The sequence below is a fragment of the Manis pentadactyla genome, chromosome 9 (genome assembly GCF_030020395.1).
Source record: "Manis pentadactyla isolate mManPen7 chromosome 9, mManPen7.hap1, whole genome shotgun sequence".
NCBI lineage: Eukaryota > Metazoa > Chordata > Mammalia > Pholidota > Manidae > Manis > Manis pentadactyla.
Window position 1 is genome coordinate 76,206,434 of NC_080027.1, and position 23,499 is coordinate 76,229,932.

The 23,499-nt window shown below is 42.0% G+C and overlaps 1 protein-coding gene across 3 annotated transcripts in view; it reads left to right on the forward strand.

Moving 5' to 3' along the window:
- The window catches only part of LDLRAD3 (low density lipoprotein receptor class A domain containing 3), a 244,904-nt gene that overhangs the window by 95,593 nt on the left and 125,812 nt on the right, over positions 1–23,499 (forward strand). For all 3 annotated transcript variants that reach the window (XM_036891668.2, XM_036891669.2, XM_036891670.2), the window contains exon 3: positions 11,399–11,524. In XM_036891668.2, the coding sequence (XP_036747563.1) occupies positions 11,399–11,524 (126 nt within the window). The remainder of the gene's footprint in view (positions 1–11,398; positions 11,525–23,499) is intronic.

Genomic DNA, 23,499 nt, shown 5'->3' on the forward strand with positions numbered 1-23,499 from the left:
GTGTAAGAAGGACCGTTGGAGATACTTATAGGAGGCTAATAAGAAATAAGCTTCCTCTTCACAAGTCTGAAGGTAAAGAATATGCACAGAAATGAAGGTATTGAAAGAAGAAAACCCTGAAGCATTTGCCAGGGTCCAGAGGGCAGAAAGGGGTGGATGCTCTGAAAAGTAAAACCTTATTTTGTCAAAGGAGGCTCCCATTGCCTGGCCAGATGGGAAGTTGTCTGGAATGGATTCTTCTTTATTTGTTTTTACACAAACCTGAAAACTATTTTTGCATCTCATCTCCCTCTCTGTCCCCCACCTTTCAATTTTCTTATTTATCACTTTCCCCCCATTTCTTAAGAATTGTCCCTTGTATGTCACCTTTCATGGAGTTGGATGATGCCTTTATCGAAGTCTCTTTTTAAGGTGTAAACTATTCTGATCTATCATATCTGTTTCCACATCTGTTCTTAATCTTCAGGATTCTGATTCACTGTCAGGAAGTTTTTCCTCCAAGCAGTGAAAAGCCTCCGGAAGCTAAGTTATCTGACCTACATTTATTTATTATCTTTTTAGAGCTTTTTCCCTCTCAGAGTTTGTCTGCAGAAGAATCTGTTGGGAATGTCTACTTTCCTGCTTATAGGTTCTCTGGAATTTCCATTCCACTATGTATGCATGCAAACATTGCTTCACACACATATGTATGGGCATTATAAATAACTAAAATAAATAACCTGAAAAAGAAACTTTAGGTCATAACATAATGTCCTAATCCCAAACTTTCTAACTTGTTTTCTCTTTTTCCTGTCATTCTTGAAGTTACTTTAAAGGGCAAGCACAGGCACTTTGAGTTCCGTAGTCATTTATAATGCCATTTCTCCTAAAAGCCCACAGCATATTATAGACTGGGCTGTCTTCCATTCCCTCTGGGCTTTTAGGGAGTGAGGAGGATATTTCCTTGACTTACAGGCCTCATAATATCCTTGTGAGTCAATAAAACTGTCCTTCATAAAAACCAAATCTGATGGCACTTTCCTTTATGAAGACGTCCGCTGGCTCCTGAGACAGGTGTCCCAGCTCCTGAGATCGGTGCCTCTTCCCAGCCTCACCTCCTGCCGCACCCCTGTTCCCGATGCCCTCCTCTCCCATCTCTGTATGGGCCATACCCTGTCACCACTGAGGTCTGCTCACGTCATTTGCTTTTCCTGGAATGCCCTCCCATTCCCTTTCCACCTGCACACTCCCACCGATCCTCCACGGCCAGCCGGACCACCTCTCGTTTGTGTGGCTCTCCCTGGGGAACTGTTTGAAAATAATGGTAATAAATAACAACAGTAATAATGATAGCTAATACAGTGTAATAATACTGTATAGTACTGTATGACCGTACTCCATGATACTATATTTCATAGTGTAATATCAAATAATAATAGCTAATATGTAGTATATTTATACATATACATATATATATATATATGAAACACTAGTTAGTACACTATTAACTTCATAGCAAATTCTGTGTTCCAGAGAAAGACTAAGCAGTTATTGTCATTTAGCCCCCACAGCAAACCACCACCTCGGTGGTTTGCCATTCCACTAAATTAATATTGCCATTTCCTGGTGTGGAAATGGAGGCATAGAGAGGTGAATAACTGACCGTAAATCATAGAGCCAGTAAGCGTTGGTGCAAGCATTTGAACCAGGTGGGCTGACGTGTAATCCTGTGTTTGTTACTACTGTATTACAATGTCAACATGCAGATGTTTATATAGCTTTTAACTGTGTGTGATGTATATATATATATATAGTGCTTAATGCACCTCATTGCAATTATCTGTTTATTGTACTTCTTCTTTTTTTCCTTCTTGGTCATGTATTCCTTAACTAGGGGCTTTTTGCTGGCAGAAGTTATGTTTGAATGTTTGATCCTATGTGTGACATAGAGAGTCTGAGAATGAACACCAATTCAATAACTGAACAATTGAGGCCTTAAACAGTCCGAATATTACATTGGTTTCCACCTCATTTTTCTTGGGGCCATCCACACACGTAAAGAAGAAGAGCGGTTTGTGGCACCATAAACCATGTTAGGGAGGGGAGGGTATTATCTGATCCCAACTATGTATCAAGCATTATGCTGTTTTCTCTGTTTGTAAAACATGATGTTATTTTCTAACAACTGATAAGGTCTGTGCCATCTTTATATCTCTTTTACAGTTGGGGACACTGAAGCCTAGGGAGATTAAGTGACGTGTGCAAGCTCTCAGCTGTTAGGTGCCCAAACTATGGTAAAAAAACCATCTGCTTTCTTTCTGCATTTATATTCCAGTTAGGTTGTGATCTTCTGCTTGCTCCACTTCCCAAGGTGTATCTCTGAAACAGCCAAAGTGGTATTTTAGGAAGAGATAATATATTGCAATATCTGATCAGTAAAACTCGGAGTCCTCTCTAGTAGACATGTGGCGTTGTACTGCTGGAACACTCAAGGGCTTTCTGCTCAGGCAATAATGGATTTGCAAAAGCCTGAATTCTACATGTGGATTTGGCTCTCTGGGTTATTTATCATCTGCTCTGGCACTACAAAGAATGACCTATATTTTCCCCTCCCAGACTTCTTAGATAATCTGGGCATACTGGTTTTTAAAAGTCTATTCTTTTTATAAGGCTCTTTTTGCTTTCTTGCTCCAAACCATGAAGAAATTTCTAACTTTTAAAAGGAACCACAGTGTGACTTTTTATAAAATGAACCAGGGAGCTTAATATAGTAGCAATTTCAGATCCATTACTTTTTGCAAAGTTTTTAGCCAGTGGTAGCTGCATGTGGGCATTCACTTTCAGGGGGTGTGCATGTCGATTCAATTCATGTGAATTTTATAATTTGATTTTTTTCTCACTTACACTTTAGTATAGCACTTATAATTCTTACATCTATGGTATGAGCTGAATTAGAACTACCTCAAGGCACATTTCTTATGAAAAATAGGGTTTTAAGTTGTTTTAGTTAGAAAAAGAGTCCAGGTACCTTTACTGATCTGAGAAGCAAGTTCATACTGAGCCCCTTCCATTCTTCCATTACCACATTGTTCCTGCCTCCCAGCCTTTGCGCATGCTGTTCCCCCTTCTTGAAACAGTCTTTACTCCACAATCCCAGGGACACCAAACTTTCATCCATGATATAGTTATCTCCTATGTATCCTCATTGACACTGGGTTTGTGAGTTAATGTTAGTGGAATGAATAACTAAATGAGTAAGGGCTTAGACCATCCAAACCTTACATTGGTCTCCACCTTACCTATGTGTGAGGTATTCCACTGAGGCTGGCATTCCTCTGAGGAGCTTTTTCTAACGTCAGCCTCCTCCCCAGTCTGGCAGTGGGTGTCCTCTCTCCCCTGTCAGAGCGCTCATGGCATTGCATTCAGAGGCTCATGTACTAGTCTGTGTCCCCTGTAACCAGTTAGGGGGTGCTGTTCAATTGCCACAGAAGTGACTCAGTGCCTGACAGATAGTAGGACAGTCAGGAATATTTTGTTATTCAGGAGGGGGAAGGAAAAAATTTTGGTCCCGTTAGCCCTGTTTTGAGTAGTGCACAGTTAAAGTATAAATCCTTAAAAAGTAGACAGAACTGGTTAAGAGGTTTAGAAGGACCTTTTTGCTAGGTCAGCAACCATATGAATATGAGCCCATGGCTTTTGTGTGTAACACAGAGTTGTTTTTATCTTGCACATGATAGTGGAAGAAGAGGGAACCCACTGAAATGGGGAAAGATCATAAAGAGGCCTGTGATTTCTTTGGGGTTATTCTTCTCATGGTAACTACACTACGTGGGATGTGAGCATTAGACTTTACTCAAGGGGGTGATGGTCAGAGTAAGCTCCACACTGGCCCTGTAGCCGGAATTCTTGGAGTGGCCACTGCTCTATGCAGTGGCAGCATCAGGCAGGAAGGACTGATGAGGTCATTTGCTCTCTGGGAAAAAGCATAGAAGCTGTCTGAGTAGGGGGTTCACACGTGAGTGTTCACTGGACTCCTCTGTATGCTTAATAAAAACGCAGATCCCCTAGAGGAGGCCCAGGAATTTCCATTTTAACAAGCATCCCTGGAGATTCTGCTGCAGGAGATTGCTGATCCCCTTCTTCGTCAAACATGCATTGCCTTATAGGGCAGGAAATTCTTGAGAAAAACTGGCAAGTGATCCTTGGAGTGAGAACTTGCCCTTGGTCAGGGCTCTTAGACAGAGAGGGAAGTGCTGCCTGGGAAAGTCAGCTGAAGGAGCATCTCCTGGAAGGAGGGATAATCATTGCATTAGCCTGTGATTAGTGTAACTCAGGGAAACCATTTCCAGTAAAGATTGATGCCCTGCACCCGATGCAAATTTTAAAAGATAAAAAGAAGAGTCATGGTTTCCTTGACTGGATAGGAATGCCCCCTACTCGGCAAAGTGATGAAAGACACAGATGTTAACATGAAGAGAGACAGAGATAGATGGAGAATAACAGAGCACCAGGAACAGTGAAGGACCAACTTAACATGAACGCCAGAGGAACCATGGAGTGTTCTTAGGCTGTGTGTGTCTAAGAATATCATTGCCAGCAGGGGAGAATCTGCCCATCTCAGACAATCCTGGGCTGCAGGGTTGTCTACAGCCGTCTGTGACCAGAAGACAGTACCGGCTCCTCATGGAGGAGGCAGTTGGTGATCAAAAAGGATGCCAAAATATGAAATATGCATGTTCTTTGACCTAGAAGTTTTACTTTAAAGAGATACTGTCCAAGTGGGGAAAATAACATATGTATTGGGATGTGCCTGTTTATTGAAAATATCCCCAAATCCAACAGTAATGGGACTTACAGGGACATAGATAAAATTACTCTTAGTCTTTAAAAGCGATGGTGTGGACCTGTAGTTATTGACCTGAAAAGATGTCATAGTATATTGGTAAGTGACAAACGCAGGTTTTAGAGTAGCATAGTACTTTGTGGGTGCATTTCAGCAAAGCTGCATGCTTGGATTTCTACTTATTAATTCAGTCAGTAATTATTGAGTAACCTACATGCCAGGCAGTTTTCTGGTCACTGGAGGTAGAATGAGCAAAACAATGGTCCTTAGCTGCTCAGAAGCAAAGTGCTTGGAAACAGCAGCATTTGACATCGTCTGGGAGTGTGTTAGGAATGCAGATTCCCAGGCTTCACTCCGGACCTACTGCATTGTCACAGAGGTCCTAGGGCAATCCACTAACCACGCTTCAGGAGCATGTTTACCAAAATGGCCACAGGGGATTTCCCACAGCAGCAGTTTGGGATCATTTTTACATTTGGCTTTGTGTATTTCTCTGTTGAGTTTTTCACAGTGAGCTGTGTCTTGAGTTTATAAAAGCAAGGGCAGTGATTTTGCGTAAGAGCTTCAAGCTCCTGCTTCTGTTCTTTGGCTTGCCAGGATCCTGGCCAGGAATTGGAGGCAAGCAGGGGAACAAAGGTGGCAGCTGTTGATCCTTTGGCCAAGTACAGCGGTCTGGAGGAGAAAACCCTGAACATTCACAGCTACAGTTAGCGCTGTTACCATGGCCTGAGAGGCGCTGCAGGTCTGATGAGCTGAGTTCATGGTGTTCTGGCTGAACAAAGAGGCTCTGTCTCTGCAGCCCCTGTCCAGCTCTTTCGTGGGATTCTTATGCGGGGAGGGTCTGGGCTCACAGCCGTGGATATCAAGCTTGTCATCCTCCAAGACCCAGCAGGCAGCCCGGAGACCTTCCTGGCAGATTGGGAGCCACCGGCATGATGCCTGGTGAAGAGCATTTCTATCCAAGGCTGCTTACCATGTGGAAGACTCATGACCCCTTCTCGTGGGGTCTCTCCTGAATCTGGTCCCTCATGTGGGGTTTGGCAGGGTGTGTCCTCATCAGTGCCCTGCCTAAAGCATAGTGTAGTTGAGAAAGGCTAGATTCAGGACGTGAAACTGGATTCTAGGCCAGTCTGATCCTAAATACCTGTGCCTTTGGGCAAGTTCCAGGTTACCTCCTTTGGCCTCAGCCTTTTCATCTGGGAGAGGTGAGAATTAGTTATTAAATAGGGCTGTGTGGACTACCTGTTAGGCTCCAGATGTTATGCATATAAAGATCAGGTCTTTGTTCTGAGTTCTGAGGCATCACAACCTGGTGACACCGGCTCCCTTCTAGTTCTGACGCAGTCTGCAAATACAGGTTGGAGGGCTGTGGCCCTTCTGCATTTTGGATGCTAAAGCAGCTTTTCATTTAGGGCAATAGTGAGTAGAGGTTATTGTATATATTTTTTTGTTTATGTCCTTGCTGGTTAAATAAAAAGTTGACCACTGAATTAGTCCATTCTTTACTCCCATCTAGTTAAAAAAATTTTTTTTAAATTTTATTTTACTGATCCATGAAATCCAGAGGTGTAACAACCAGACTCAGATCAGGAAATAAACCAACCTCGATAGAGCTCTGATCACTGCCTTGCTTCTAGTGAAAGCTGCCGCTTTGAAAAGTTCACGGAGCAAGTCCTTGAAAAGTGAAGAATTCTCTATTCAGTGGGATGAAGTCACCCTCAGTCTGTCTGCCTGTCAGGGCAATTTTAGGCACAGTCAGTCTTCCTCCAGGGGCTGCTGAGTTTTATGCTGAATTTTCCCCTTTGTGGAAATGTGGGGAGGGGCGGCAATCCAGACTCTGTCTGGGACCCCCTGAGCCCCACAGCTGGTCACTGAGGCAGGAGCGCCGACAGCTGCTGTCAGTGGTTGACTTCCCTCTGAGCCTCTGCCAGGCGCTCTGCTGGCCGCCTGTGATCTGCCTTGGCAGTTGCCTTAGCAGGCGTCTGAGGATGCAGATGTGAATCACAACAGGACAGGCTCCCTGTGACAGAGACAGCAGCAGAGTGGACTGACAAGGCAGGATGTCTCATTAGTAATTCCCAAAGAGGGTTCAGCGGCAGGACCAAAATGCTGGTTAATTGAATGGTAGCTAATTCATTCATAATTTGTAATATGCTCACTCTCTTTTCTTTCTTTGTCTCATAACAAAGTCTAGTCCTTTGGAGCTGGACTGCTCCTTAGAAGTATTTAAGGCGGCAGTAGAGCAGATGAGCCAGGAGCAAGGTTTGAGTTTTGACTCTGTTTATCAGCAGTGCCAAGCTCCTTCACTTCTGGGCGTCAATTTTCTTATCTGTAAATGGGTTTTTTGAAGAGTAAGTGAGATGATATGCAAAACCTAGAGCTCATAGTAAGCACTGAGGAAAAGCTAGCTATTATTAGCCAATCCCGCTCTCTCCCTTTATAGATTGATTTGTATTTGGGAAGTATTTATTAGGCACCTCTTGTAGGCAGTACATAGCCCAGCTTCTTCTGAAGTGCTGAATGGAAGCATGCAAACGAGTGTATGTTCATCAGCGAAACAGCGCAGCACAAAGCCGGTGCCATCTGTCTTAGAAGGAAAGGAGAGCAGAGTAAGAGCTACTGACTGAGACAGAGTCAGTTTCTGCAGTAGAGAGTACAGTGGCTCAAGAGACCTAAATAAAATGGAGGCATGAGCCTGCAGAGCCCTGGGAGAAAGTATTCCAGGCAGAGAGAACAGCAGGGGGCAGAGGTATTGAGGTGGGCCTGTGCCTGATGGGCTCAGGGGGAGCTGGGAGTCCCTCATGGCCAGAGCACAAAGAGGGGGCAGGAATGAGAGAGAGAGGTGCCAGGAGCTGCACGATGCTGTGATGGGGGGCTTTGGGCTTTTGTAAGGTGATGCGAGTAGCATGCTGAATGGAGGAGTGGTGTGATGAGGTTTGTGAGGAAACATGCTCAGCTGAGATGTCAAAGCCTGTAGGCAGCCTTTCGTCCCTGATGCCTGAAAGGGTGCCCAGAGCAAAGCTGGCTGTTCCTCTGATTTGAGTACTGGGTCTTGGCTGTAACAGTGTCTTGCCTGTGGTATTTGCTTAAGGGTGACTTTCTATTGCCCACATCCCTTCACCCACATCCCTTCTACATCTATTAATTGGAATTCTTCTGTGAGCAGGAACTTCCCTCTTCCCCCATTTACTAATTTATTGGATAACTTATGGTATCAGTATGGACACACAGATGTTTATTTTAACCTTTTGGTTATAATCCAATACAATGGTTTATTTTTTTGCTCAGATTGTTCTAGCTCTGGCCATTAGGAACTCCTTCAGGTTGACTCCTCTGCCCTTTTGATATTCCTTCGTCATATGGCAACACAACATACTACAGGTTCATCTGGAGTTGACTCCCCTTAGAATCAACCATTTGTCCAGGTCTCCTTTATTGGATAATGGTATTTAGAAACCAAGATCTGGGTGCCAGTGGGCTCATTGCTATTGGGATATATTGCTTTTAGTCTTTCTTAGCAGATGTAGTTAGGAAATAGATGTATATACACTACTAACTCATGCACACACACAGATCAATATTTACATCTATCTGTCTACCTATGTACCTATCTATCTATCTATATCTATCTATCTATCTATCTATCTATCTATCTATCTATCTATCTATCTATCTATCTATCTATCTATCTATCTATCATCTATCATCTATTTCTATCTATCTATCTATCTATCTATCTATCTATCTATCTATCTATCTATCTATTTATCTATCTATCTATCTATCTATCATCTGTTTCTATCTGTCTATCTATCTATCTGTCTATCTATCTATCTATCTATCTAATCTATCTAATCTTTACAAACTTATAGTTCATACTGATTCTTTCAATTCTAGCCCAAAGCCTCAGGGTTCATTTTAGCCTTCTCACTTCCCTTCTTTGTAACTGTTTCCTCTGAGAGTAAGAAACCTCATTCTTATCATCAGTAATATATTTACATATTTGTTCAACCCTAGGATACACAAAGGGTAGCTTCAGAATTGCTAATCCATATCCCTGTGACAAACAAATATAATTAAAGTATCATATTTATGTATGATTCTTCTTCTCTTTAGCCTTATAGACTCTGGTTAAAATAGTAGTTTCCTGAATTACTTAGGTGAGTTCTTGTCTTATGCACCCCCTTCAGTACAGTGGTGTTATGCATCTGTCATACAGTTAGGTTCATTTGTTGGTGCTGTTTGTATTCCATTCTGAGTCTCCCCCCTACCACACACACACACACGTAGTTGTTTTTAATTGTTTGCTTTTTGGGTATGTGAAATATTATGGTTCTAAGAGTGAGAGCTATACAAACAGACTTGGAGAAATGTGCATGCTTCTCATCCCTGCTGCCTCACTCCATTCCCATTTCCCCATTCTTTCTACCCTTTTCCCACCTACCCCCTGTAGGTAACCAGTCTTTAGTTTCTAGTTTATTTTTCCTGTATTTTTCACAGATGAGCCAATACATGCACATTTTCTCATATCCCCTTCTTGTGCTATACGGAGGGTTAAAGTACTATAGATACTTTTTGTACTTTTCTTTTTTCACTTAACAGTATTCTGGAGATCACTCATATCAGTTCATAGAAATCTTCCAGCATGTGCTTTTTTTAAACTTTGATAATAGAAAAAAATCAGCAGCCCAAGGATTAATGTTAAAATTCTGTAAGTCTTTGATGATGATGATAAATAACAAGATTACCACTAATTAAACATCTGTTATATGCCATGCTCTGTTCGACGCATTTTATGTAAATCATGTCATTGAGTCCTTCCTGGAGTCCTATGAGGTAGCTGTTACCTCCAATTTACGGATGAAGTAATGTTCTAATATGTAGAAACTTGCCCAAAGTCATAAGAAGTAGAGCCACAGTTTGAACCCAGGGCACTTTCTCCCAGGTTTGTGGTTTGTGAAGAGCACACCAGCACCATTATAGAAGATCCAGGTTGAGGCAAAGCCATGTGGGTTTTTAAAACCTAGGCATAACATCCCAGGCCTTAAAACCCCATTGATGGTGGATAGCTGCTGCCAAAGTTAGCATGTTTCTGATAATTTACTGCTTGTTTGTTCCAAAGAAATGACCCTTCCTCCTTGAGGACCATGGACCCTGTCTTTAAGACAGGAGACCAGAGGGATGCCACATGCAGACTGCTATCTAGGATGCAGCAATAGATCTGATTCTTACACCTTGTAATTGCAAGTCAGAGCAGCCAGCCCCATTAACAGGGAAGTACATTACTCCACAGGGCTGTCTGGGGAGCAGGACACTCAGTCAATCCTACGTTATAGCAGTTTCTGTTAAAACTGTTTGTACAGCAGGATGGAAGAAGAATGTCTCAGAGCAGGAGTTGGGCTTCTGGCTTCTGTTGCAAGGAATGAAAGACTTTGGCAGAGGCAGTGCAGTTGAGATGGTTGAGAGCCTGGCTTTGGAATCTGAGTCTCACTGTATGGCCAGATTTTCTAGCTGGGTGACCTTGGACAAGTCACTTCACCTCTCAAAACCCATCTATGGAACACAGATAAGAACCATTCCCATCTTTGTCGGGGGTCCCCAAGACTGCCCCAGGTTTGGGGATTTGCTCAGAGTACTTGTAGAACTTAGCATATAGGCATAGTTACAGCTATAATTTATTACATCATAGGGATAACAGAGCAACGCTAACAAAGGGAGAAGGTGAATGAAGTCCAAAGGAGAACAAATTCAAACTTCTAAGGGTCCCCTCCCAATCGAGTCGCGCAGGATGCATTTAATTCCTCCAGCAACAAGTTGTGACAACATGTGTGAAATGTTTTCTCCTGGAGAAGCTCACCAGAGACTCAGTGCCCAGGGTTTTTATTGGGGGCTGGTCTCACAGGCACCTGGTACCTAGTACGTTCCCATATCCCAAAGTCTCAGAAGAAAAGCAGGTGTTCAGCATAAACCACACTGTTTGCATAAATAGTTGAGGCACAGTGAACCATTCTTATGAAAGAATGGTGCTGATGCTCCAGAAATCCCAGTTCCCAGACTCCAGCCAAGCAAGGGCCAACGTGCAAGCCTTTGTAAGGAGAGCAGTCTCAGGCCTCTTCTGGGACTTGTTTTCTGCACACCATCCTGCTGGCTGGTTGCTGGGTTGTCTCGTATAGTAAGCCCTCACTAAATGCAGATGATTATTTTGATGGTCAGGGAATGGATTTTGTGTGGTTCTTTAGCACCTTAAGAGCAAGCTGCATCCATCACCATCTATCCACCCATTCATCCCTTTGTTCGTCATACTTTGAGCCCTGCTGGTGCAGCGGCTTTGTGTGGCGTCTCTGGGACCTTTGAAGCAGCAGGATTAGCCACTCCCTTCTTAGAGGATGATGCACATTGGCTTCCAGTCTGGCTGGGTAATTGGAGATGGGGGCTGTTAGTAAGAAACCTTTGGGGAGTTCATGGTAAATGTAAAAGCACCCGTTCGTACACTTAAAAGTTAGTAGGGTGGGCATACAGTTCTCAGAAAACTTACCTCCTTATGTCTTACCATTTGTCTTGTTCTTCCTCCTGCAGCCAAGGCTAAATCAAAATGTGGCCCCACGTTCTTCCCCTGTGCCAGCGGCATCCACTGCATCATTGGCCGCTTCCGGTGTAATGGGTTTGAGGATTGTCCTGACGGCAGTGACGAGGAGAACTGCAGTAAGTTCCAGAGTGCACCCTGCCCCCTCGCTCATCCCAGCTCCCTCACATGAGCCCCCTCATCCCTGTACTGCTTATGCCCTACAGGCTCAGGTACTTACTGTTGTCACCGCTTCTGTTGTTCACCGCCTCTTTCTTGTGTAAATGTGTGAATGCTCAGCTACCAGTTATCAGGAACTCAACTGAGTGTCCTGGGCCTTGGGCATACTTTGTTTGCCATTTGACAGTAGCCCTGCAAGTGCCAGATGTGTTACCCCCATTGACAGACAAGGAATCTGAAGTTCAAAGAGGTCAATTAACTTACCATGTCATACAGCTCCAGAGTATCAGAGCCAGTTCTAGGCTCCTTCAGACCCTCATCTGACTGAGAGTCCTATTCAACACCTCTTTTTATGGGCTTGCTTACCATCTTACCTTGAATTCTTTAAAGAAGGGTTTTAATACATTGTGTATTTATTAATTTTATATATATATACACTATAAGAATATATTTTGGGGAAAAAAGTCCAAACAGTCTGGAAAGCCAAAGTCTCCTTGACTTGTGACCACCCTGATTCCTTTTACCTGCTGTACAATATCCCATGGTGGGGTTCTTGTTCACGAAGCCCAAGAATGAGCTTCATAAACACTCAAGGTAGGAGAGCAAGGTACAGGCTTTTATTTAGAGATAAAGTGAAAGGACAGAGGTCCCAGGTCACGCCAGGAGGGAACAAGAGAGTCCGGGTGGTGCGTTGTCTTGGGGTTTTATAGGCAGTTGAGGATTTTTCGAGAACATGTAAAAAAACTTAGGGGTGTGGACTTATTAAGTGGTCCTAGAATATTTAGAATTAACTTAACACAAGTCACTTTCTGCTCTGATGATTTCTCCCTGAAATAGCAACATCTCGGTCTGGGGGCATATGAAACAAGGCCACCTGCTCAGCCCCCAAGGTGGGCTGAGGTATTGTTTGCTAAAGAGTAAGGTAAGAATTTCTAACATCTTAACTTCTTGGGTATTAAAATGCAATCTTATCTTTAAGGTGGAATCCTTCTTGCCTTTTACTCTGTTGTTTATGCCTGGGCTTACTTGCTGAATTAGTTGCCCAGGTTGCAAAATCACCTCATCAGATCTGAAGGAGGAAAGACAGCACATAGGCCTGGGCCTTTTAGCATGCTAAGGTGAATCTTGCACATGATTATAAATGATTGGCATAATAAAAACATGTGCTACTCTTCTTTATCTAGGGAATATTAACCGATCTCACTGACTCTAGAGCTGAATGTTTAACACAGAGTTTTAGTAGGGGGTTTCCTTGCATGTAGTTACATTGCTCTGACTTAAAATATCCTGCTTTGCTTTTTCTGGAGGCTCTCACCCTACTCTGACTACATCCACGGGCCCTGTCTCAGTATCAGTACATAGACACACAGCCCCCTCTCTTGTTCTGTCTACCCCACCTTGCCTCTGAGCAGGCTTGGTGTTGAGCTTCACTGTTCCTTGGCCTGGGTACATGCAGCCCCTTCCTTGCCAGCACCTCTGTGTCTAGAGTCATGCCACACAGCTGCAGTGACCCATGAGTGGCTCTTGCCTGCCTTTTATACTACCCTAGCTCTCCCAGCAAGCTGCTTTGTCCCTGACACTGGTCACTCAGCTCACAGCTCACCATTTTCTTTCCTTTCCCCCTACTTAAATGTTTAGACTGCTGTAGCCTTTGTGACTAGAGTTGGCTCTGGACAAATTTACACATTTATTTTCTGCACTTACATACTTTAATCACATTTTTTCCCTCTGACTACTGTAAAGAACTTGCAAATAATAGAAAAGTATAAGGAGGATGAAAAAGCTGCCCAGAATGAAACAGTTAGTATGTAGGCTATTTTGTACCTGTTCTTCCTCTATTTGTATACGTGTGGGTGTGTTTATACATATCTTCTCAAATGTGCTTAAATGAGACGTCCTCTTAATTGGGACCATTTTCTCATGTTATTCATTTTTTTCAAAACGTAAGTTTTAATGACTTCAAAGATTGTTTCAATAAATTAATTTTCCCTTACTCTGTTGGCTCTGTTTTAAGTCCCCGAACAGGAAGGTGACTGTCTCCTGTGTTATTTATGTCTTTCCAGGGAATAATCATTGCTGTACCTTCTCCTGTTGCCTTATTTCATCCTCTGGGTCTCAGTGGCAGAAATACAGCAGGTGCTAAAGTGTTGAATGGTTAGTAAAGTGGCTGACACCTGCCTTAGCAGGGAGGATGCATCTCACTCTCAAGATAGGGGCCTGACTGAGCAAAATGACACTGGAGCTGGTGAGGCTGGCCTCAGATTTGTGTTCTAACCTGGTTATACGTGGGTTGGCATGCTACCTAATCTCCTGGCCCATGGCTTCCTTGCCTCTAAAATGGGCTGGGTGCTGAGCGCCTGCTTCCTGGGTTGTTGTAATAATTAGATGAAATATATCTGAAAAGTGGTTAGTGTAATTGATTTAAAAAATACACAGTGACTTAAAACAGAACTGTGAGTGATTAAAGAGAAGACCATATTTACTAGGATTTTGCATTTGGCTTAGGATGGCCAAGGAAATAACTTGTATATTTCATTTAGTACTTCAGTAAGTGCATCAGCTTCATCTCAGCTTCCTCTTATGCATGAGGATCTTATAATCTAGGGGGGGATTTTTATAAATATTTTCATACGGGAAAGTAATCCAATGGCAATAAAAGCCAGTGTGACATACAGTATGTACATTCTAAATGCTTGTGTCTCCTATGTACTACCCCCTGCCATAATTAAAGACCCTGTGTGATTTAAATGTTTGGATATTCATCTTTAATTGCCTAAATGAGTAAATTACATCCATTTCAAATCAGGTCAATGGGGATTAAGCCAGCAATTTCCTCTGGCATATCTACCATTCAGAAATAGGGGTTCTAACTCATTATTTTAAAAACTGGTAAATCAAAGAGAAGAATCAAGCATTTATCTTTCCTTTTCTATATGAATTATACTACTGAGTAATTAAATAGCTGACCTAGGAAAGTTCTTTATTATTGAAGAATACCAGCTATAATAGAAGAATGAGAGAGTATCTCTATTTTGTAACCCCTCATGAAAAAAATAGATCATTAATGGCTGTTAAGACCATTAGATGAAAAATTGATGGGGAGCTTTCTAATGGCTGGATCAGGTTGAAAACTCCTAAAACCAGCAGTCAATCTTTTCTCAGACAGCTTTAAATCAATATTGTACCACTTCAAGTAGAACATAGGAACCCTATCACTCTATAGATCTCTTTATGTTAGAGTTGTCTTAATACATCTACATACATTAAAATCCCAAAAAGATGATGTTTTAAATTTTGCTTTAAACTTTCAAATATATTTTAAAGAACTTCAGAAAAGAATAGGTCATTATATTTATTATTTTGGTTGCTCTCACTACATTCCTGCTGTTCCAACTCTCCTTTTCATATCATTTCGCTCTTGTCTGAAGAACTTCCTTTTGCAATTATTTTAAAGCAGGTCTGTTGACTGTACATTCGCTTAGCTTTCCTTCAGCTGAGGATGTCTTTATTTCACCTCCATGCGTAAAGGACATTTTCATTGCATATAGAATGCTGGGTTGATAGTTCTTTTCTTTAAGCACCTTAATAATGTTCTGCCACTTTCCCTGGCTTCTCTGGTTTCTGATGAGAAATTTGCAGGCATTCAAACTATTTCCCCATAAAGAATGCATCATTTTTCTCTGGCTGCTTTGAAGACCTTTTTTTCTGCCACTTTCCCTGGCTTCTCTGGTTTCTGATGAGAAATTTGCAGGCATTCAAACTATTTCCCCATAAAGAATGCATCATTTTTCTCTGGCTGCTTTGAAGACCTTTTTTTTTTTTTAGCAGTTACAGTGTGTCTGGGTATGTGAATTTCTTTGAGTTTATCCTGTTTAGGGTTCTGTTTGAATCTGTAGGCTTTTGTCTTTTGTCATGCTTAGCACATTTTCAGCTATTATTTCTTCAAATATTTTTAAGTGCACTTTTTCCTTTTCTTACGGAATCCTGATGACTTTAGATCTTGTGTTATTGTCCCACAAGATCCCTGAGGCTCTATTCATTCTTTTAAGCAATCTTTTTTCTTTTCATTGTTCAGGTTGGATAATTTCTGTCAATCATTTGTCAAGTTTACTTTTTCCTCTGTCATCTCCAGTCTGCTTTCAAGCCCATCCAGTGTGATTCTTCTTTATTTCGATCACTATATTTTTCAATTTTGGGATTTCCTTTGGTTCTTCTTTATATGTTCTGTGCTTTCCTGAGATTTTGTATTCTCCATTTGTTTTGAGAGTGTTTGTGATCGTTAGAGTATTTGTGTAATAGCTGCTTTACAGTCTTTATCATGTAATTCCAACATCTGTCTTATCTCAATGTTGATGTCTGTTGATTATCTTTTCCCATGAGAATTGAGATTTTCCACATGACACATAATTTTGGATTCTATTCTGGATATTTTGATTATTACATATGACATCCTGGGTTTTGTTTAAATCCTACAGAGAAAGCTTTTTTTTTTTTCTTTTTTTTTAAGCAGGAAAATGACCCTGTTGGGTCAGGCCACAAATTCCTAGCAACCCTCTGTGGGTTATGGGTGAAGTAATTTTCAAACTGTTTTTGTAGTGCTGTTTGGATCTGCCCGGCACATGCCTGTCCCAGTGGTCAGCCAGGGGCCTGGGCAGTGTTCTACAAGTTCAGTTCTCAATGTTGTTAGTGTGCTGAGTAGGACCAGTTCCATGCATGTGCAGCTTGGAGATCAGCCTAGGAGTTCATAAATAACTTTGTGGAGAGTGTTTCCCATGCTCTTCTTCCCTCTCCATGATCTCTTTGATACTTTCCAGTTTCCTGGGACTCTGAGAAGGGAAAAAAGTTAACTTACCATCATGTCAGGGATAGTTCCAATTTTGGTCTTTCCTAGTTGGCCTGTACCAGTTTACTTTCCAGAAAACAAAAATAGCTTGTACATGTATTCTGTGCAGGGTTTTTTTTAGCTACATTGAGTGGGAGAGGCAGGGTGGGGTGTGATTACTGCATCTGACCTGGAATTGGAACCTCCCACGAGCCAGTTTTAGCATCACAGGGAAAGAGACAACCAGATGTTATCTGCCTTCTGATATGACCCAACAGGAACACACATCACCACTATGAGGTACTTCTGCCAAAAACATCTAATCTGAATCTAATTGAGCCTCTAAATCCGTCTTCGTTAGTTGGGCTGCTGTAACAGAATACTGTAGACTGAGTGGCTTACACAGCAGAACTAACATCTCAAAGTTCTGGAAGTCCAAGATCCAGGGTACCAGCATGGCTGGGTTCCTGCTTTTCCTGTTTATGACCTCACATAGACTTCCTTGGTGCATGCACACACACAGCAAAAAATCCCCTGGCTCCTCTGCATCTTATGAGGGCACTAATCCCATCATGGGGCCCCACCCTCATGACTGCTTTAAACCCTAATCACCTTCCAAAGACCCCACCTCCTAACACTGTCCTATTAGGGGTTAAATTTTCAACAGATGAATTTGGGGGAACACAACATGTCCATAAAATTCAACCACTAGTTTATAGAAAATTCAGGGGCAGAGGAACATGTTAGTGACCCTATGGGTAAAAAAACTGCCAGGTCCAGAATGTAGGAAATCTTCAGGACCCAGTTTAATTCATTAATCAATTCTAAGAAAAAAATAGAGGAAGAGGAACCTGTAGATTGAAAGAGACAAAGAAAGAAGTTAACCAAATAATGTGTGGACCTTTGTTCAATCCTGACTCAAACCAACTGTTAAAAAAAACAAAAATTGGAGGAGGGGCGGAAGATGGAGGCGTGAGTAGAGCAGTAGAAATCTCCTCCCAAAACCACATATATCTATGAAAATATAACAAAGACAACCCTTCCTAGAATAAAGACCAGAGGACACAGGACAATATCCAGACCACATCCGTACCTGAGAGAACCCAGCGCCTCGCGAAGGGGGTAAGATACAAGCCCCGGCCTGGCGGGAGCCGAGCGCCCATCCCTCCAACTCCCGGCGGGAGAAGAATAGGCAGAGCAGGAGGGAGACGGAGCACAGGACTGCCGAACACCCAGCCCCAGCCATCCGGGCCAGAGTGCAGACACAGTATGTGCCCAGGGGGTCCTGGATGCTAGGGAAACAGGGCAGCAAGAACAGTGAGCGGGCACCGGTGGCCTGGCGCCGGAGGACACGAGAAAAGCGTGCAACCATTTTTTTTTTTTTTGCTGTTTTGTTCTGGCGAGTGCTTTTTGGAAGTCTTAAAGGGATAGGGACCCCAATACTAGGGAAACAGGGTAGCAAGACCGGTGAGCAGATGCCTGAGGCTGGCACCGGAGAATAAAGAAAACCGAGCGGCCACCTTTTTTTCTTTTTTTTTTTAATTTAAATTTTTTTTTGTGGTTGTTGTTTTGTTTTGGCGGGTGCTTTTTGGAAGTCTTAAAGGGGCAGGGTGGGACACTTAATCCAGAGGTAGGGAATCCGGGGATCTCTGGGCACCCTAACCCCTGGGCTGCAGGGAGCAGGGAGGACCCTCAGAGAGATAAATAGCCTCCAGGCCGCTCCCCCTCCAACGCAACTCCACCACTTTGGAGCAGGGGCCCGAACCAGGCCACACCCACAGCAACAGCAGAGATAAACTCCATAGCAGCTGGGCAGGAAGCAGAAACCCTGTCTGTGCGCAGCTGCCCAGCACAAACCACTAGAGGTCGCTGTCCTCCCAGGAGAGGAGGGCCACAAACCAACAAGAACGGAAGTTCTTCCAGCCGTCACTCGTCCCAGCTCTGCAAACTATTCCTATCACCATGAAAAGGCAAAGCTACAGGCAGACAAAGATCACAGAGACAACACCAGAGAAGGAGACAGACCTAACCAGTCTTCCAGACAAAGAATTCAAAATAAGAATCATAAACATGCTGACAGAGATGCAGAGAAATACGCAAGAGAAATGGGATGAAGTCCGGAGGGAGATCACAGATGCCAGAAAGGAGATCGCAGAAATGAAACAAACTCTGGAAGGGTTTATAAGCAGAATGGATAGGATGCAAGAGGCCATTGACGGAATTGAAACCAGAGAACAGGAACGCATAGAAGCTGACATAGAGAGAGACAAAAGGATCTCCAGGAATGAAACAATGTTAAGAGAACGGTGTGACCAATCCAAAAGGAACAATATCCGTATTATAGGGGTTCCAGAAGAAGAAGAGAGAGAAAAAGAGATGGAAAGTATCTTAGAAGAAATAATTGCTGAAAACGTCCCCCAAACTGGGGGACGGAATAATCGAACAGACCACGGAAATACACAGAACCCCCAACAGAAAGGATCCAAGGAGGACAACACCAAGACACATAATAATTAAAATGGCAAAGATCAAGGACAAAGAAAGAGTTTTAAAGGCAGCTAGAGAGAAAAAGGTCACCTATAAAGGAAAACCCATCAGGCTAACATCAGACTTCTCGACAGAAACCCTACAGGCCAGAAGAGAATGGCATGATATATTTAATACAATGAAACAGAAGGGCCTTGAACCAAGGACACTGTATCCAGCACGACTATCATTCAAATATGACGGTGGGATTAAACAATTCCCAGACAAACAAAAGCTGAGGGAATTTGCTTTCCACAAACCACCTCTACAGAACATCTTACAGGGACTGCTCTAGATGGGAGCACTCCTAGAAAGAGCACAGCACAAAACACCCAACATATGAAGAATCGAGGAGGAGGAATAAGAAGGGAGAGAAGAAAACAATCTCCAGACAGTGTATATAACAGCTCAATAAGCGAGCTAAGTTAGGCAGTAAGATACTAAAGAGGCTAACCTTGAACCTTTGGTAACCACGAATTTAAAGCCTGCAATGGCAATACGTACATATCCTTCAATAGTCACCCTAAATGTTAATGGGATGAATGCAACAATCAAAAGACATAGAGTAATAGAATGGATAAAAAAGCAAGACCCATCTATATGCTGCTTACAAGAAACTCACCACAAACCCAAAGACATGTACAGACTAAAAGTCAAGGATGGAAAAACATATTTCAAGCAAACAACAGCGAGAAGAAAGCAGGGATTGCAGTACTAATATCAGACAAAATGGACTTCAAAACAAAGAAAGTAACAAGAGATAAAGAAGGACACTACATAATGATAAAGGGCTCAGTCCAACAAGAGGATATAACCATTCTAAATATATATGCACCCAACACAGGAGCACCAGCATATGTGAAACAAATACTAACAGAACTAAAGGGGGGAATAGACTGCAATGCATTCATTCTAGAAGACTTCAACACACCACTCACTCCAAAGGACAGATCCACTGGGCAGAAAATAAGTAAGGACACGGAAGCACTGAACAACACAGTAGAGCAGATGGACCTAATAGACATCTATAGAACTCTACATCCAAAAGCAACAGGATATACATTCTTCTCAAGTGCCCATGGAACATTCTCCAGAATAGACCACATAATAGGCCACAAAAAGAGCCTCAGAAAATTCCAAAAGATTGAAATCCTACCAACCAACTTTTCAGACCACAAAGGCATAAAACTAGAAATAAACTGTACAAAGAAAGCAAAGAGGCTCACAAACACATGGAGGCTTAACAACACGCTCCTAAATAATCAATGGATCAATGACCAAATCAAAATGGAGATCCAGCAATATATGGAAACAAATGACAACAACAACACTAAGCCCACCTTCTGTGGGACGCAGCGAAAGCAGTCTTAAGAGGAAAGTATATAGCAATCCAAGCATATTTAAAAAAGGAAGAACAATCCCAAATGAATGGTCTAATGTCACAATTATCGAAATTGGAAAAAGAAGAACAAATGAGGCCTAAGGTCAGCAGACAGAGGGACATGATAAAGATCAGAGAAGAAATAAATAAAATTGAGAAGAATAAAACAATAGCAAAAATCAATGAAACCAAGAGCTGGTTCTTCGAGAAAATAAACAAAATAGATAAGCCTCTAGCCAGACTTATTAAGAGGAAAAGAGAGTCAACACAAATCAATAGTATCAGAAATGAGAAAGGAAAAATCACGACGGACCCCACAGAAATACAAAGAATTATTAGAGAATACTATGAAAACCTATATGCTAACAAGCTGGGAAACCTAGGAGAAATGGACAACTTCCTAGAAAAATACAACCTTCCAAGACTGACCCAGAAAGAAACAGAAAATCTAAACAGACCAATTACCAGCAACGAAATTGAAGCGGTAATCAAAAAACTACCAAAGAACAAAACCCCCGGGCCAGATGGATTAACATCGGAATTTTATCAGACATACAGGGAAGATATAATACCCATTCTCCTTAGAGTTTTCCAAAAAAAAAAGGAGGAGGGGATACTCCCAAGCTCATTCTATGAAGCTAACATCACCCTAATACCAAAACCAGGCAAAGGCCCCACCAAAAAAGAAAACTACAGACCAATATCCCTGATGAACGTAGATGCAAAAATACTCAACAAAATATTAGCAAACTGAATTCAAAAATACATCAAAAGGATCATACACCATGACCAAGTGGGATTCATCCCAGGGATGCAAGGATGGTACAACATTCGAAAGTCCATCAACATCATCCACCACATCAACAAAAAGAAAGACAAAAACCACATGATCATCTCCATAGATGCTGAAAAAGCATTTGACAAAGTTCAACATCCATTCATGATAAAAACTCTCAGCAAAATGGGAATAGAGGGCAAGTACCTCAACATAATAAAGGCCATCTATGATAAGCCCACAGCCAACATTATATTGAACAGCAAGAAGGTGAAAGCATTTCCTCTGAGATTGGGAACTAGACAGGGATGCCCACTCTCTCCACTGTTATTTAACATAATACTGGAGGTCCTAGCCACGGCAATCAGACAAAACAAAAAAATACAAGGAATCCAGATTGGTAAAGAAGAAGTTAAACTGTCACTATTTGCAGATGACATGATACTGTACATAAAAAACCCTAAAGACTCCACCCCAAAACTACTAGAACTGATATTGGAATACAGCAAAGTTGCAGGATACAAAATCAACACACAGAAATCTGTGGCTTTCCTATACACTAACAATGAACCAACAGAAAGAGAAATCAGGAAAACAACTCGATTCACAATTGCATCAAAGAAAATAAAATACCTAGGAATAAACCTAACCAAGGAAGTGAAAGACTTATACTCTGAAAACTACAAGTCACTCTTAAGAGAAATTAAAGGGGACACTAACAGATGGAAACGCATCCCATGCTCGTGGCTAGGAAGAATTAATATCGTCAAAATGGCCATCCTGCCCAAAGCAATATACAGATTTGATGCAATCCCTATGAAACTACCAGCAACATACTTCAATGAACTGGAACAAATAATTCAAAAATTCATATGGAAACACCAAAGACCCCGAATAGCCAAAGCAATCCTGAGAAAGAAGAATAAAGTAGGGGGGATCTCACTCCCCAACTTCAAGCTCTACTATAAAGCCATAGTAATTAAGACAATTTGGTACTGGCGCAAGAGCAGAGCCACAGACCAATGGAACAGATTAGAGAATCCAGACATTAACCCAGACATATATGGTCAATTAATATTTGATAAAGGAGCCATGGACATACAATGGCGAAATGACAGTCTCTTCAACAGATGGTGCTGGCAAAACTGGACAGCTACATGTAGGAGAATGAAACTGGACCATTGTCTAACCCCATATACAAAAGTAAACTCAAAATGGATCAAAGACCTGAATGTAAATCATGAAACCATTAAACTCTTGGAAGAAAACATAGGCAAAAACCTCTTAGACATAAACATGAGTGACCTCTTCTTGAACATATCTCCCCGGACAAGGAAAACAACAGCAAAAATGAATAAGGGGGACTATATTAAGCTGAAAAGCTTCTGTACAGCAAAAGATACCATCAATAGAACAAAAAGGAACCCTACAGTGTGGGAGAATATATTTGAAAATGACAGATCCGATAAAGGCTTGACGTCCAGAATATATAAAGAGCTCACATGCCTCAACAAACAAAAAACAAATAACCCAATAAAAAATGGACAGAGGAACTGAACAGACAGTTCTCCAAGAAAGAAATACAGATGGCCAACAGACACATGAAAAGCTGCTCCACATCGCTAATTATCAGAGAAATGCAAATTAAAACTACAATGAGGTATCACCTCAAACCAGTAAGGATGGCTGCCATCCAAAAGACAGAGAACAACAAATGTTGGCGAGGCTGTGGAGAAAGGCGAACCCTCCTACACTGCTGGTGGGAATGTAAGTTAGTTCAACCATTGTGGAAAGCAGTATGGAGGTACATTAAAATGCTCAAAACAGACTTACCATTTGACCCAGGAATTGCACTCCTAGGAATTTACCCTAAGAATGCAGCAATCAAGTATGAGAAAGATCAGTGCACCCCTATGTTTATCACAGCACTATTTACAATAGCCAAGAATTGGAAGCAACGTAAATGTCCATCGATAGATGAATGGATAAAGAAGAAGTGGTACATATACACAATGGAATACTACTCAGCCATAAGAAAAGGGCAAATCCAACCATTTGCAGCAACATGGATGGAGCTGGAGGGTATTATGCTCAGTGAAACAAGCCAAGCGGAGAAAGAGAAATACCAAATGATTTCACTTATCTGTGGAATATAAGAACAAAGGAAAAACTGAAGGAACAAAAGAGCAGCAGAATCACAGAACTCAAGATTGGACTAACAGGTACCAAAGGGAAAGGGACTGGGGAGGATGGGTGGGTAGGGAGGGATAAGGGGGCGGAAGTAGAGGTGTATTAAGATTAGCATGCATGGGGGGGTAGGAGAAAAGGGAGGGCTGTACAACACAGAGAAGGCAAGTAGGGATTCTACAACATTTTGCTATACTGATGGACAGTGACTCTAAAGGGATTTTTTAGGGGGGACCTGGTATAG